The sequence below is a fragment of the Mustelus asterias genome, chromosome 22, assembly GCF_964213995.1.
Source record: "Mustelus asterias chromosome 22, sMusAst1.hap1.1, whole genome shotgun sequence".
In the NCBI taxonomy this organism is placed as follows: domain Eukaryota; kingdom Metazoa; phylum Chordata; class Chondrichthyes; order Carcharhiniformes; family Triakidae; genus Mustelus; species Mustelus asterias.
The window spans coordinates 56,292,511-56,307,827 of record NC_135822.1 but is presented as its reverse complement, the minus strand read 5'-3'; the positions used below and the strand labels follow the sequence as shown (position 1 = coordinate 56,307,827).

At 48.7% G+C, this 15,317-nt stretch overlaps 2 protein-coding genes across 2 annotated transcripts in view; both read left to right on the top strand.

The window, feature by feature from the left end:
* The window catches only part of dock5 (dedicator of cytokinesis 5), a 293,002-nt gene that overhangs the window by 6,669 nt on the left and 271,016 nt on the right, over nucleotides 1-15,317 (top strand). The window lies entirely within an intron of this gene.
* The window catches only part of LOC144510068 (calsenilin-like), a 66,241-nt gene that overhangs the window by 44,566 nt on the left and 6,358 nt on the right, over nucleotides 1-15,317 (top strand). The window contains exons 2-5 of the mRNA XM_078239301.1: nucleotides 5,987-6,111; nucleotides 7,512-7,581; nucleotides 11,060-11,130; nucleotides 14,755-14,862. Coding sequence (XP_078095427.1) covers nucleotides 5,987-6,111; nucleotides 7,512-7,581; nucleotides 11,060-11,130; nucleotides 14,755-14,862 — 374 coding nt within the window. The remainder of the gene's footprint in view (nucleotides 1-5,986; nucleotides 6,112-7,511; nucleotides 7,582-11,059; nucleotides 11,131-14,754; nucleotides 14,863-15,317) is intronic.

Genomic DNA, 15,317 nt, shown 5'->3' with positions numbered 1-15,317 from the left:
TGCAGAGGGCACAAAGTTAGGTATCATAGAATCCCTACAGTGCAGAAGGAGGCCATTCGAGCCATCGCGTCTGCAGCGACCACATTCCCACCCGGACCCTATACCCGTACACTCTCACTCACATTGACTCTATATAGGGTACAGTCGCTCTCACACTGACTCTCTATAGGATACAGCCTCTCTCACACTGACTCTCTATAGGGTACAGTCGCTCTCACACTGACTCTCTATAGGATACAGCCTCTCTCACACTGACTCTCTATAGGATACAGTCGCTCTCACACTGACTCTCTATAGGATACAGCCTCTCTCACACTGACTCTCTATAGGGTACAGTCGCTCTCACACTGATTCTCTATAGGGTACAGTCTCACTCACACTGACTCTCTATAGGATACAGCCTCTCTCACACTGACTCTCTATAGGATACAGTCTCACTCACACTGACTCTCTATAGGGTACAGTCTCTCTCACACTGACTCTCTATAGGGTACAGTCTCTCTCACACTGACTCTCCATAGGATACAGTCTCACTCACACTGACTCTCTATAGGGTACAGTCTCACTCACACTGACTCTCTATAGGGTACAGTCTCACTCACACTGACTCTCTATAGGATACAGTCTCACTCACACTGACTCTCTATAGGGTACAGTCTCACTCACACTGACTCTCTATAGGATACAATCTCACTCACACTGACTCTCTATAGGGTACAGTCTCACTCTCACTGACTCTCTATAGGATACAGTCTCGCTCACACTGACTCTCTATATGATACAGTTTCACTCACACTGACTCTATAGGATACAGTCTCACTCACACTGACTCTCTATAGGGTACAGTCTCTCTCACACTGACTCTCTATAGGGTACAGTCTCACTCACACTGACTCTCTATAGGATACAGTCTCACTCACACTGACTCTCTATAGGGTACAGTCTCACTCACACTGACTCTCTATAGGATACAATCTCACTCACACTGACTCTCTATAGGGTACAGTCTCACTCTCACTGACTCTCTATAGGATACAGTCTCGCTCACACTGACTCTCTATATGATACAGTCTCACTCACACTGACTCTCTATAGGATACAGTCTCACTCACACTGACTCTCTATAGGATACAGTCTCTCACACTGAATCTATAGAATACAGTTTCACTCACACTGACTCTCTATAGGGTACAGTCTCTCTCACACTGACTCTCTATAGGATACAGTTTCACTCACACTGACTCTCTATAGGATACAGTCTCTCTCACACTGACTCTCTATAGGATACAGTCTCTCTCACACTGACTCTATAGAATACAGTCTCTCTCACACTGACTCTCTGTAGGATACAGTTTCACTCACACTGACTCTCTATAGGATACAGTCTCACTCACACTGACTCTAGGGTACAGTCTCTCTCACACTGACTCTCTATAGGATACAGTTTCACTCACGCTGACTCTCTATAGGATACAGTCTCACTCACACTGACTATAGGGTACAGTCTCTCTCACACTGACTCTCTATAGGATACAGTCTCTCTCACACTGACTCTCTATAGGATACAGTTTCATGCACACTGACACTCTATAGGGTACAGTCTCTCTCACACTGACTATAGGATACAGTCTCTCTCACACTGACTCTCTATAGGATACAGTCTCTCTCACACTGACTCTCTATAGGATACAGTCTCTCTCACACTGACTCTCTATAGGATACAGTTTCACTCACACTGACTCTCTATAGGATACAGTCCCACACTGACTCTCTATAGGATACAGCCTCTCTCACACTGACTCTCTATAGGATACAGTCTCTCTCACACTGACTTTCTATAGGATACAGTCTCACTCACACTGTCTCTCTATAGGGTACAGTCTCACTCACACTGACTCTCTAAAGGTTGCAGTTTCACTCACACTGACACTCCATTGGAAACAGTTTCACTCACACTGACACTCCATTGGAAACAGTCTCACTCACACTGACTCTTGATAGGGTACAGTCTCTCTCACACTGACTCTTTATGGAGTGCAGTCTCTCTCACACTGACACTGTGTAGGGTACAGTTGCACTCACACTGACACAGTCTAGGATACAGTCTTACTCACACTGACTCTCTATAGGGTACAGTAACACTCACACTAACTCGCTATAGCATACAGTCTCACTCACACTGACTTTCCATAGGGTACAGTCTTTCTGACACTGACTCTCTATAGGGTACAGTCTCTCTCACACTGGCTCTCTGTAGGATACAGTCTCTCACACTGACTCTCTATAGGATACAGTTTCACTCACACTGACTCTCTATAGGATACAGTCTCTCTCACACCGACTCTCTATAGGGTACAGTCTTTCTGACACTGACTCTCTATTGGGTACAGTCTCTCTCACACTGACACTCTATTGGGTACAGTCTCTCTCACACTGACACTCTATAGGGTACAGTCTCTCTCACACTGACTCTCTATAGGGTACAGTCTTTCTGACGCTGACTCTCTAGAGGATACAGTCTCTCTCGCACTGTCTTTCTATAGGATACAGTCTCACTCACACTGACTATCTATAGGGTACAGACTTTCTGACACTGACTCTCTATAGGATACAGTCTCTCTCGCATTGTCACTCTATAGGATACAGTCTCACTCACACTGACTCTCTATAGGATACAGTCTCTCACACTGACTCTCTATAGGGTACAGTCTTTCTGACACTGACTCTCTATAGGGTACAGTTACACTCACACTGACTCTCTATAGGGTACAGTCTTTCTGACACTGACTCTCTATAGGGTACAGTTACACTCACACTGACTCTCTATAGGATACAGTTTCACTCACACTGATTCTCTATAGGATACAGTCTCTTTCACACTGACTCTCTGTAGGATACAGTCTCTCTCACACTGTCTCTCTATAGGATACAGTCTCTCTCACACTGATTCTCTATAGCATACAGTCTCTCTCACACTGACTCTCTATAGGATACAGTCTCTCTCACACTGTCTCTCTATAGGATACAATTTCTCTCACACCGATTCTCTATAGGGTACAGTCTCTCTCACACTGACTCTCTATAGGATACAGTCTCTCTCACACTGACTCTCTATAGGATACAGTCTCTCTCACACTGATTCTCTATAGGATACAGTCTCTCTCACACTGTCTCTCTATGGGATACAGTCTCTCTCACACCGATTCTCTATAGGGTACAGTCTCTCTCACACTGACTCTCTATAGGATACAGTCTCTCTCACACTGCCTCTCTATAGGATACAGTCTCTCTCACACTGATTCTCTATTGGGTACAGTCTCACTCACACTGACTCTCTATAGGATACAGTCTCTCTCACACTGACTCTCTATAGGATACAGTCTCTCTCACACTGATTCTCTATTGGATACAGTCTCTCTCACACTGTCTCTCTATAGGATACAGTCTCTCTCACACCGATTCTCTATAGGATACAGTCTCTCTCGCACTGACTCTCTATAGGATACAGTCTCTCTCACACTGATTCTCTATTGGATACAGTCTCTCTCACACTGATTCTCTATAGGATACAGTCTCTCTCACACTGACTCTCTATAGGATACAGTCTCTCTCGCACTGACTCTCTATCGGATACAGTCTCTCTCACACTGATTCTCTATTGGGTACAGTCTCACTCACACTGACTCTCTATAGTGTACAGTTACACTCACACTGACTATAGGGTACAGTGTCTCTCACGTTGTTTCTTGCCCGTGCTGTGCCAGTATCGCCGGGTGAGCCCACGCTCAGATGCCTGGCGTGTGGCGTGGGTTTTTGTCTCGCCAACATAAACACAAGCGCCTCCCAGCCCGATTCAGTCAGTCGGCGTAGTATCGGGGCGGGGGGTCATTGCGTTCCTGCGCTATTTATAGCGCAGTTTCTGATCAGGCAAGGATGCGATTCCACTCCCGGCTATTTTGAGCACAATGTGGATTAAAAATAGAGTTGGCAGTGACATTCGATCTGACGGGAATGGAAGAAGGAACTCTGTGGAAAGCCAGCTAGCAAGACTCCTCGCATTAGCCCAGTTGCGGTGCTCATATCGTTCTAGACAGGGGGGCGGCGGGGCTAATTTAAACAAACACCCACCCGCAAACAGGAAGGTGTTTCTGATTTGCTTCCCCCTTTGTAAGTGACGACGTATTTCCCATCCCCTCGGCTTGGCTGCATTCCAAGTTTCTATTAATAACCCCTCTTGTGATTGGATGAACTCAGAGGGTTAGTTTATTCACGCGCATTCGAAACAAGGTGGGTGAGGTTCGCTCTGTTGCACGCCCCCCCTCCCCCCCACCGGACCCATACAGTAACAGAGGATTCGGGAAGGAAAGAATGATTCACAGGGCAAAATATCCATGGAGAAAAGAATTGTTGTTTCATGTGGGTCCAGATCCAATTCCCTCATGGAGGTCGGCAGGTTGAAAACGGATGCTGGATAATTCGCTTGTCCCGTGCAGTTGACATCCATGCTGTAGTGGGAGTAGGGCAAGACGGCCAAAATCGGTCGGGGTGGGGTGGGGAGCTGGGTGGGGACCATGTGAATCCAGGCCATGAAGGAACTACAAGATAAGGATAGAATTTAAGACTGGGCGATGTCGGTTCGATTCCTGCCTCAGGGCTTGATGGGCAAGGAAAGTGCGTCTGCGATGTGACCTACCAGACGCAGTATCGATCCTCCCAACAGGGCGACACAGTGGTTAGCACTGCTGCCTCTCAGCGCCAGGGACGTGGGTTCAATTCCTGACTTGGGTCACTGTCAGTGTGGAGTCTGCACGTTCTCCCCGTGTCTGCGTGGGTTTCCACCGGGTGCTCCGGTTTCCTCCCACATCTGAAGAAATGTAGGTGAGGTGGATTGGACATGCTAAATTGCCCCTTAGTGTCCAAAGATGTGCAGGTTAGGTGGATTGGCCATGCTAAATTGCCCCTTAGTGTCCAAAGATGTGCAGGTTAGGTGGATTGGCCATGGTAAGTTGCCCCTTAGTATCCAAAGATGTGTCGGTCCGGTGGATTGGCCATGCTAAATTGCCCCTTAGTGTCCAAAGATGTGCAAGTTAGGGAAATTGGCCATGCTAAATTGCCCCTTGGTGTCCAAAGCTGTGTAGGTTAGGTGGATTGGCCATGGTAAATGGTCCCTTAGTGTCCAAAGATGTGCAGGTTAGGTGGATTGGCCATGGTAAGTTGCCCCTTAGTATCCAAAGATGTGTCGGTCTGGTGGATTGGCCATGCTAAATTGCCCCTTAGTGTCCAAAGATGTGTAGATTAGGGGGATTGGCCGTGCTAAATTGCCCCTTAGTGTCCAAAGATGTGCAGGTTAGATGGATTGGCCATACTAAATTGCCCCTTAATGTCAGGGGGAGTAGCTAGGGTAAATGCAAGGGGGTTATGGGGATAGGGCCTGGGTGGGATTTTGGTCGGTGCAGACTCGATGGGCCGAATGACCTCCTTCACCACCGAAGGATTCGATGGTCCTAACGTTCCTGCATTAGTCAGGCATGATGGGAAGATGGCGCCAAAGCTATCCAAAATTCCAGGCTTAGGCCTGGCACGTAAATAGAAAGGCCCAATGCCATGGGAACCCAGGCTCCCCTCAGTTAAACCCCCTTAGACACCCCCAAATCTTATTAAAAAACTAGCAGATACAAATATATGTTTCAGATATAAAAGTGAATCGATGAATATTAATCAATTTCTAATGATTGTGGTTGCGATTGCATTGTGATCCCAGTTCTTTTAAGATCGAATCTCTTACTGTCATTGGGCTAAAGTCTCAGAGTCTTGTTCCCCTCACCTTCTGAGGCAAAGGCATGAAATATTTTTCACTCCTGGTTGTGAACCGATGCTTAAAGAATAAAAAAAATGCTCCCACGGAGATAGGGAGGGTCGGTCGATAAGTGGGCCTAGTTATTTAGGCTTTTCGCCGCCTGGATTCAATTCTTCCATCTCTCCACAGACAGTGAGGAGATTGATGAGGAACTGTCAACGGTGAGGCACCAGCCCGAGGGACTGAATGAGTTGCGGGCAAGGACTAAGTTCACCAAGAAGGAGATCCAATCACTTTACAGAGGCTTCAAGAACGTACGTAAGGCCTGTCAGCATCCCCTGTATGGTGTAAGATCCTGAGATGATGGGTGGGATTTTTTTCTGGTCGCACTCACCCCCAACACCGCAAAATCCCGCCCGCTACCATTCCCATGGTGGGCAGGATGGGAAAATTCCCCCCTTAGTTTCTTTCTGCCCCCCCCCCCCCCCCCCCCACGAGAGAATCGAGATTGAGGAGAGGGCGGGGGGAGCGCAGTTTCGGAATAAAGGGACTCCAAACGAAGGCGGAGATGAGGAGCACGGCACGGTGGCACAGTGGTTAGCACTGCTGCCTCACAGCGTCAAGGGAGCCGGGTTCGATTCCCGGCTCGGGTCACTGTCTGTGTGGAGTCTGCACGTTCTTCCCGTGTCTGCGTGGGTTTCCTCCGGGTGCTCTGGTTTCCTCCCACAGTCCAAAAATGTATAGGTTAGGGGGATTGGCTGTGCTAAATTGTGCCTTAGTGTCCAAAGATGTGCAGGTTAGGTGGATTGGCCATGCTAAATTGCCCCTTCGTGTCCAAAGATTTGCAGGTTAGGTGGATTGGCCATGCTAAATTGCCCCTTTGTGTCCAAAGATGTGCGGGTTAGGTGGATTGGCCATGCTAAATTACCCCTTAGTGCCCAAAGATGTGCAGGTTCGGTGGATTGGCCATGCTAAATTGCCCCTTAGTGTCCAAAGATGTGCAGGTTAGGTGGATTGGCCATGCTAAATTGCCCCTTAGTGTCCAAAGATGTGCAGGTTAGGTGGATTGGCCATGCTAAATTGCCCCTTAGTGTCCAAAGATGTGCGGGTTCGGGGTATTGGCCATGCTAAATTGCCCCTTTGTGTCCAAAGATGTGTAGGTTAGGTGGATTGGCAATGCTAAATTGCCCCTTAGTGTCCAAAGATGTGCAGGTTAGGTGGATTGGCCATGCTAAATTGCCCCTTAGTGTCCAAAGATGTGCGGGTTCGGGGTATTGGCCATGCTAAATTGCCCCTTAGTGTCCAAAGATGTGTGGGTTAGGGGGATTGGCCATGCTAAATTGCCCCTTAGTCATGGGGCTTAGCAGGGTAAGTAAGTAGGGTTGTGGGGATAGGGCCTGGGTGGGATTGTTGTCAGTGCAGACTCGATGGGCTGAATGGCCTCCTTCTGCGCTGTAGGGATTCTATGAAAGAATTGTGGATCATCTGGGGAATTCTCTGCCCCAGGCAGAGCGGTTGTTGGATATAACCAAAGCCGGGATGGACATGGACGAGGGAATGTCTCAAACAGGATAAAGCGCAGGCCGGCAGTTGGAGAATTCGCAGCCTATCCCTCCTCGCGCTGCGACGCACTCTCGCTATCCCGCAAGACGGGATTGCGAAATTCGGAGACAAGAGGCAGGGGCGTAACCCGGAACTTTTCGTATTTCCACAGGAGTGTCCCAGTGGGATGGTGGACGAGGAAACATTCAAAGCCATTTACTCCCAGTTCTTCCCACAAGGAGGTAGGAAAATAAACTCACTCCATGATCGCATGAAGTAATATTCTGATAACTCAGAGGGGCGGGTTTACCGGCCGCGATCGCCCCAAGTCCAGAACATTCCGTGCAAGGTATCCCATGTATAGCCAATGAAATACTTTTCAAACATAGAAACATAGAAGATAGGAGAAGGAGGAGGCCATTCGGCCCTTCGAGCCTGCTCCGCCATTCATCACCATCATGGCTGATCGTCCAACTCAATAGCCTAATCCTGCTTTCTCCCCATAACAAAGAACAAAGAACAAACAAAGAACAATACAGCACAGGAACAGGCCCTTCGGCCCTCCAAGCCCGCGCCGCTCCCCGGTCCAGGATTGAATCCTGAATCCAGGATCCCCACCCAATTTTCCAGCCTATCTACATACCAATATCCTATCCACCGAGCTGTCCCTCACAGCTACGATGCTTTGTTCATTACAACCTATTAACTTACCCCCACCCCCCCATTCCAGACCATGTGATCTCCAGGGAGAGGCGAAAACCCAGAGTGAAAAACCCCAGGGCCAATATGGGGAAAAAAAATCTGGGAAATTCCTCTCCGACCCCCTGAGGCGATCGAAACGAGTCCAGGAGATCACAATGGCCCCGATCGGAAAATGCTTCCCAACCCTAGTCATTTCCACTTCCACGAACACCATATGAATCCCCTGCCCCCGAGACAGGTTCCCAACTATCCGCAGTCTCACTCTGTACTGGCACCAGCAAGATGATCGTAGAATGAAGCCTTGAAACGAGAAACCAGGAACAATTAGCCCGCGCCGCTCCCTGGTCCAAACTAGATCACTCTTTTGTATCCCTCCATTCCCACTCCGTTCATATAGCTGTCTAGATAAGTCTTAAACGTTCCCAGTGTGTCCGCCTCCACCACCTTGCCCGGCAACACATTCCAGGCCACCACGACCCTCTGTGTGAAATATGTCCTTCTGATATCTGTGTTAAACCTCCCCCACTTCACCTTGAACCTATGACCCCTCGTGAACGTCACCACCGACCCGGGGAAAAGCTTCCCACCGTTCACCCTATCTATGCCTTTCATAATTTTATACACCTCTATTAAGTCTCCCCTCATCCTCCGTCTTTCCAAGGAGAACAACCCCAGTTTCCCCAATCTCTCCTCATAACCAAGCCCCTCCATACCAGGCAACATCCTGGTAAACCTCCTCTGTACTCTCTCCAAAGCCTCCACGTCCTTCTGGTAGTGTGGCGACCAGAACTGGACGCAGTATTCCAAATGCGGCCGAACCAACGTTCTATACATCTGCAACATCAGACCCCAACTTTTATACTCTATGCCCCGTCCTATAAAGGCAAGCATGCCATATGCCTTCTTCACCACCTTCTCCACCTGTGACGTCACCTTCAAAGATCTGTGGACTTGCACACCCAGGTCCCTCTGCGTCTCTACACCCTTTATGGTTCTTCCATTTATCGTGTAGCTCCTCCCTACATTATTCCCACCAAAATGCATCACTTTGCATTTATCAGGATTGAACTCCATCTGCCATTTCCTTGCCCAAATTTCCAGCCTATCTATATCTTTCTGTAGCCTCTGACAATGTTCCTCACTATCTGCAAGTCCTGCCAGTTTTGTGTCGTCCGCAAACTTACTGATCACCCCAGTTACTCCTTCTTCCAGATCATTTATATAAATCACAAACAGCAGAGGTCCCAATACAGAGCCCTGCGGTACACCACTAGTCACAGGCCTCCAGCCGGAAAAAGATCCTTCCACTACCACCCTCTGTCTTCTATGACCAAGCCAGTTCTCCACCCATCTAGCCACCTCCCCCTTTATCCCATGGGATCCAACCTTTTTCACTAGCCTACCATGAGGGACTTTGTCAAACGCTTTACTAAAGTCCATATAAACAACATCCACGGCCCTTCCTTCGTCAACCATTTTGGTCACTTCTTCAAAAAACACCACCAGGTTCGTGAGGCATGACCTCCCTCTCACAAAACCATGTTGACTATCGTTAATGAGTTTATTCCTTTCTAAATGCGCATACATCCTATCTTTAAGAATCTTCTCCAACAACTTCCCCACCACGGACGTCAAGCTCACCGGCCTATAATTACCCGGGTTATCCTTCCTACCCTTCTTAAATAACGGGACCACATTGGCTATCCTCCAATCCTCTGGGACCTCACCTGTGTCCAGTGACGAGACAAAGATTTGCGTCAGAGGCCCATAACCTTTGATCCCATTCTCCCCAAGTGCTATATCCAGCCGCCTCTTGAATACGTTCAATGTTTTGGCATCAACTACTTCCTGTGGTAATGAATTCCACAGGCTCACCACTCTTTGGGTGAAGAAATGTCTCCTCATCCCCATCGTTTGATAGCATAATTTATCAGTGAAATATTCAGCTTTATACTAACCCGACCTAATTATTTCATAGAACCTTGGAAACTGTTACATGGGGCAGCACGGTGGCACAGTGGTTAGCACCGCTGCCTCACAGCACCAGGGACCAGGGTTCGATTCCCCGCTCGGGTCACTGTCTGTGCGGAGTCTGCACGTTCTCCCTGTGTCTGCGTGGGTTTCCTCCGGGTGCTCCGGTTTCCTCGCACAGTCCAAAGATGTGTAGGTTAGGTAGATTGGCCATGCTAAATTGCCTTTTAGTGTTCAAAGATGTGCGGGTTAGGTTGATTGGCCATGCTAAATTGCCCCTTAGTGTCCAAAGATGTGTAGGTTAGGTGGATTGGCCATGCTAAATTGCCCCTTAGTGTCCAAAGATGTGTAGGCTAGGTGGATTGGCCATGCTAAATTGCCCCTTAGTGTCCAAAGATGTGTAGGTTAGGTGGATTGGCCATGCTAAATTGCCCCTTAGTGTCCAAAGATGTGTAGGTTAGGTGGATTGGCCATGCTAAATTGCCCCTTAGTGTCCAAAGATGTGCAGGTTAGGTGGATTGGCCATGCTAAATTGCCTTTTAGTGTTCAAAGATGTGCGGGTTAGGTTGATTGGCCATGCTAAATTGCCCCTTAGTGTCCAAAGATGTGCAGGTTAGGTGGATTGGCCATGCTAAATTGACCCTAGTGTGAGGGGGGTTAGCAGGGTAAATATGTGGGGTTATGGGGAATAGGGCGGGATAGTTGTCGGTGCAGGCATCGATGGGCCGAATGGCCTTCTTCTGCAGTGTAGGGATTCTATGACTCTATGACTGCAGTCCTTCAAGATGGCGGCTTACCCACCACCTTCTCAAGGGGTAAGTAGGGATGGGCAATAAATGCTGGGACCAGCGATGCCCACATCCCATTCAAATATTGGCTGTTGAATGTGCAGACGGTAGTTATACTGGAGTGTGTGAGTCATCCAATTCATCCTTTGCCACATTGGTAGGAAGATGCTGGAATTGTAATGGAGTGTTTTTGTGTGGATTTGGGGTTGATTGTCACGAATAAGTGCAGCAAAGTGAACCTTCCCCACTCTTCTTTCAGACGCGACCACCTATGCACATTTCCTCTTCAATGCCTTCGACATGGACCGCAGCGGGGCGATTCGGTTTGAGGTGAGAGGCCGGCGGGCAGAGGAAGATCGGCACCGGTGACACCTGGAATCCTACGGCACAGAGGGCGGCCATTCAGCCCATCCGTCCCGCTCTGGCTCTTTGCCAGAACGGTCAACTCTCGATCGCGACCCTTCCCCCTATTGTCGCCAACCTCTCTGGAGTCCTGTGCGTTAATACTTTCCCAGTGTACGTCCAAAGAACAAAGAAAATTACAGCACAGGAACAGGCCCTCCGGCCTTCCAAGCCTGCACCGACCATGCTGCCCGTCTGAACTAAAACCCCCTCCCCTTCCGGGGACCAGATCCCTGTATTCCCATCCTATTCATGTATTTGTCCCCTTAAAGGTCACTGCCGTATCCGCTTCCACTACCATTCCCGACAGGAATCCCCACCAAATGATGTCAAATCTGGGAACTTGTATTGCCCAGAGGTTTCTGCAAAGCTTCATAAAGACCAGAAGATATAGGAGGAAAATTAGGCCATTCGGCCCATTGGGTCCACTCGGCCGTTCGATCATGGCTAACAAGTTTCTCAACCCCATTCTCCCGCCTTTTCCCTGCAACCTTTGACTCCCTTACCAATCAAGAACCTATCTATCTCTGTCTTAAATACACTCAGTGAGCCGGCTCCCTCTGTGGCAATGAATTCCACAGATTCACCAAACCCTGAAGAAATTCCTCCTCATCTCGGTTCTAAAAGGTCGTCCCTTTACTCTGAGGCTGTGCCCCTTGGATCCGAGTCTCTCCGACTCATGGAAACATCTTCCCCACGTCCACGCTATCCAGGCCTCTCAGTATTCTGTAAGTTTCAATGAGATGCCCCCCTCATTCTTCTCAACTCCATCGAGTACAAACTCAAACTCCTCATCTGCTTTCCACTTAATGTCTAATGCCTTAACAGGAATAATTCCAGTTTTTCTGCTGAACTGAATCAATGCCCAGCTATTTGGTACCATCTTTGGTTGGGAAACTCCCAGCTAAACATGGATTGGAGTGATGTGCTCCAGTGTCATTCCGAGATGGATAAGAATGGGAGACACTCCAATCTTCCAGCCATCTGGAATCTCACCCATCCTTGCTGCCTTCCATTGGCGAGCGTTGGGTAAGCATCTTTGACCTATTTTTGCCGCATTATAGAAACTAGAAGCAGGAGGAGGCCATTCGGCCCTTCAAGCCTGCTCCGCCATTCATTTTGATCATGGCTGATCATCAAATTCAATATCCTGATCCCCCTCCTTCCTCTCCATATCCCTCGATCCCTTAAGCCCCAAGAGCGATATCTAATTTCTTCTTGAAATCATAGAATCCCTACAGTGCAGAAGGAGGCCATTCGGCCCATCGAGTCTGCACCGACCACAATCCCACCCAGGCCTATCCCCGCAACCCCACATACTTACCCTGCTAATCCCCCTGACACTAAGGGTCAATTTAGCAATGGCCAATCCACCTAACCCGCACATCTTTGGACTGTGGGAGGAAACTGGAGCACCCGGAGGAAACCCACGCGGACACGGGGAGAATGTGCAAACTCCACACAGACAGTGACCCAAGCCGGGAATTGAACCCGGGTCCCTGGCGCAGTGGGGCAGCAGTTCTGTGCCACCGTGTTGCCCCAAAACAATGTTTTGGCTCCAACTACTTTCTGTGGGAGTGAATTCCGCACATTCACCACCCTCTGGGTGAAGAAATTTCTACTCACCATTTAACCCTATTCCTTAAACTCCGACCCCTAGTTCTGGACTCCCCCACAATTGGGAACATTCTTTCTGAATCTACCCTGTTTAATCCTGTTAGAATTTTATAAGTTTCTATGCGATCCCCTCTCACTCTTCTAAGCTCCAATGAATATAATCCTAACCGACTTAGTCTCTCCTCATATGACAGACCCGTCATCCCAGGAATCAGCCTGGTAAACCTTTGCTGCGCTCCCTCTATAGCAAGGACATCCTTCCTCAGATAAGGACACCAAAACTGCACTCAATACTCCACGCAATGGACACCATTACATTGGCCAAGTCCTGGGATGGGACTCGAACCCCGATCCTCTGGGTGCCGAGACGGGGTCTCTAACCCTTTGTGCCACAAGACCCTCCTCGCAGTTCAGGTTCTGTGTTGGAGGGTTAAGCTCCAGAGATCCAGGACAAGGCAAGAGAGAGAAAGAGAGCTAAGCGCCAGGTGTCCAAGATCCAATGTTGGTCTACGCAGACTTGGTGGGGGGTTGTCTAATGGTCTGGCATTTTGACAGAACATAGAACAAATACCAATACAGCACAGGAACAGGCCCTTCGGCCCACCAAGCCTGCACCGACACATGATTTCTATCCCTCTATTCCCTCCCTATTCATGGACCCAGCCAAATACCTCTTAACTGTTGCTAATGTTCCTCCTTCCACCACCTCCTCTGGCAGCGCGTTCCAGGCACCCACCACTCTCTGCGTGAAAAACTTCCCCCACACATCTCCCTTAAACTTTCCCCCTTGAACCTGTGCCCCCTTGTAATTGACACTTCCACCCTGGGGAAACAGCCTCTGACTATCCACCCTGTCTGTGCCTCTCATCATTTTGTAGACCCTCTATCAGGTCTCCCCTCAACCTCTGTCTTTCCAGTGAAAACAATCCCAGTTTATCCAACCTCTCCCCATAGCCGACACCCTCGAGACCCGGCAACATCCTGGTGAACCTTCTTTACACTCTCTCCAAAGCTTCCCCACGTCCTTCTGGTAGCGACCAGAACTGCACGCAAATGCGGCCTAACTAAATCTTTATACAGTTGTAACATAGCTTGCCAACTCGATGCCCGGCCGATGAAGTCAAGCATGCCATACGCCTTCTTGACCACCTTATCCATCTGTGGAGTCAGACACTTTAGGAACATTTAAGCGGTTATTGGATAGGCACATGGAGCACACCAGGATGATAGGGAGTGAGATAGCTTGATCTTGGTTTCAGATAAAGCTCGGCACAACATCGTGGGCCGAAGGGCCTGTTCGGTGCTGTACTGTTCTATGTACTGTTCTATCTATGTTCTATGTGTTGGCACTTTTAGGAACATAGCTTGCCAACTCGATGCCCGGCCGATGAAGTCAAGCATGCCATATGCCTTCTTGACCACCTTATCCATCTGTGTTGGCACTTTTAGGGAACTGTAGGCCAGCACGCCCAGATCCCTCTGTATAGCACAGGAAACAGGCCCTTCGGCCCTCCAAGTATGTTAATGTTCCTCAGGGTTCTGCCATTTACAGTATAATTCACACCTAAATTTCATCCTCCAAAATGCATCTGCTCGCATTTGTCCGGATTAAACTCCATCTGCCGTTTCTGTGCCCGAGTCTCCAATCGATCTATATCCTGCTGTATCCTCTGACAATCCCCGGCGCTATCAGCAACTCCACCGCTTTTCGTGTGTCATCCACAGACTTACCAATCAAAGCCTCCCCACATTTTCTTCCAGATCATTTATATATATATATTACAAACCACAGAGGTCCCAGCACTGGTCCCTGCGGAACGCCACTGGCTAGAGATCTCCATTCTGAAAAACACCCTTCCACCGCTACTTTCTGTCTTCTCTAACCAAGCCAGTTCTGTATTAATTAAGTGTCCATCCTTCTCCCCGTCTCCTCAGGATTTTGTGATTGGACTTTCCGTGTTATTGCGTGGGACTGTGCATGAGAAACTCAACTGGACATTCAATCTGTACGACATCAACAAGGATGGTTATATCACCAAGGAGGTAGGGGACCCACACCTCATACAATGTCGGAGATAAAATCTCCCTGAAATGTATCTGGGAAACGTCCTGTACCTTGTAGGTTTTGGAAATATATATAAATAGTTTATTCCCATTTATTCGCAATCCTTAATTATGCAATTATCTGACTTCACATTAACCCAGACGAATCAATTAAATGTTTAGCGCTGATGTGTAGAGGGATCTGGGCATCCTAGTGCATGAATGCTAGTGTGCAAGAACAGAGTCCGCAGGGCGAAGTTTTACCAGTCCTGCCCGCCATCGTAGCAGATCACGCAAAGTTCCAACCTTGGGGTGAGCGTGGCCGGAAAATCCCGCCCTCAGACTCCCAACAGTGCAGTAGGAGGCCATTCAGCCCATCAAGCCTCAACCGACTCAGCAGGGACCTGGGTGCGATTCCCGGTTTGGGTCACTGTCTGTGTGGAGTCTGCACGTTC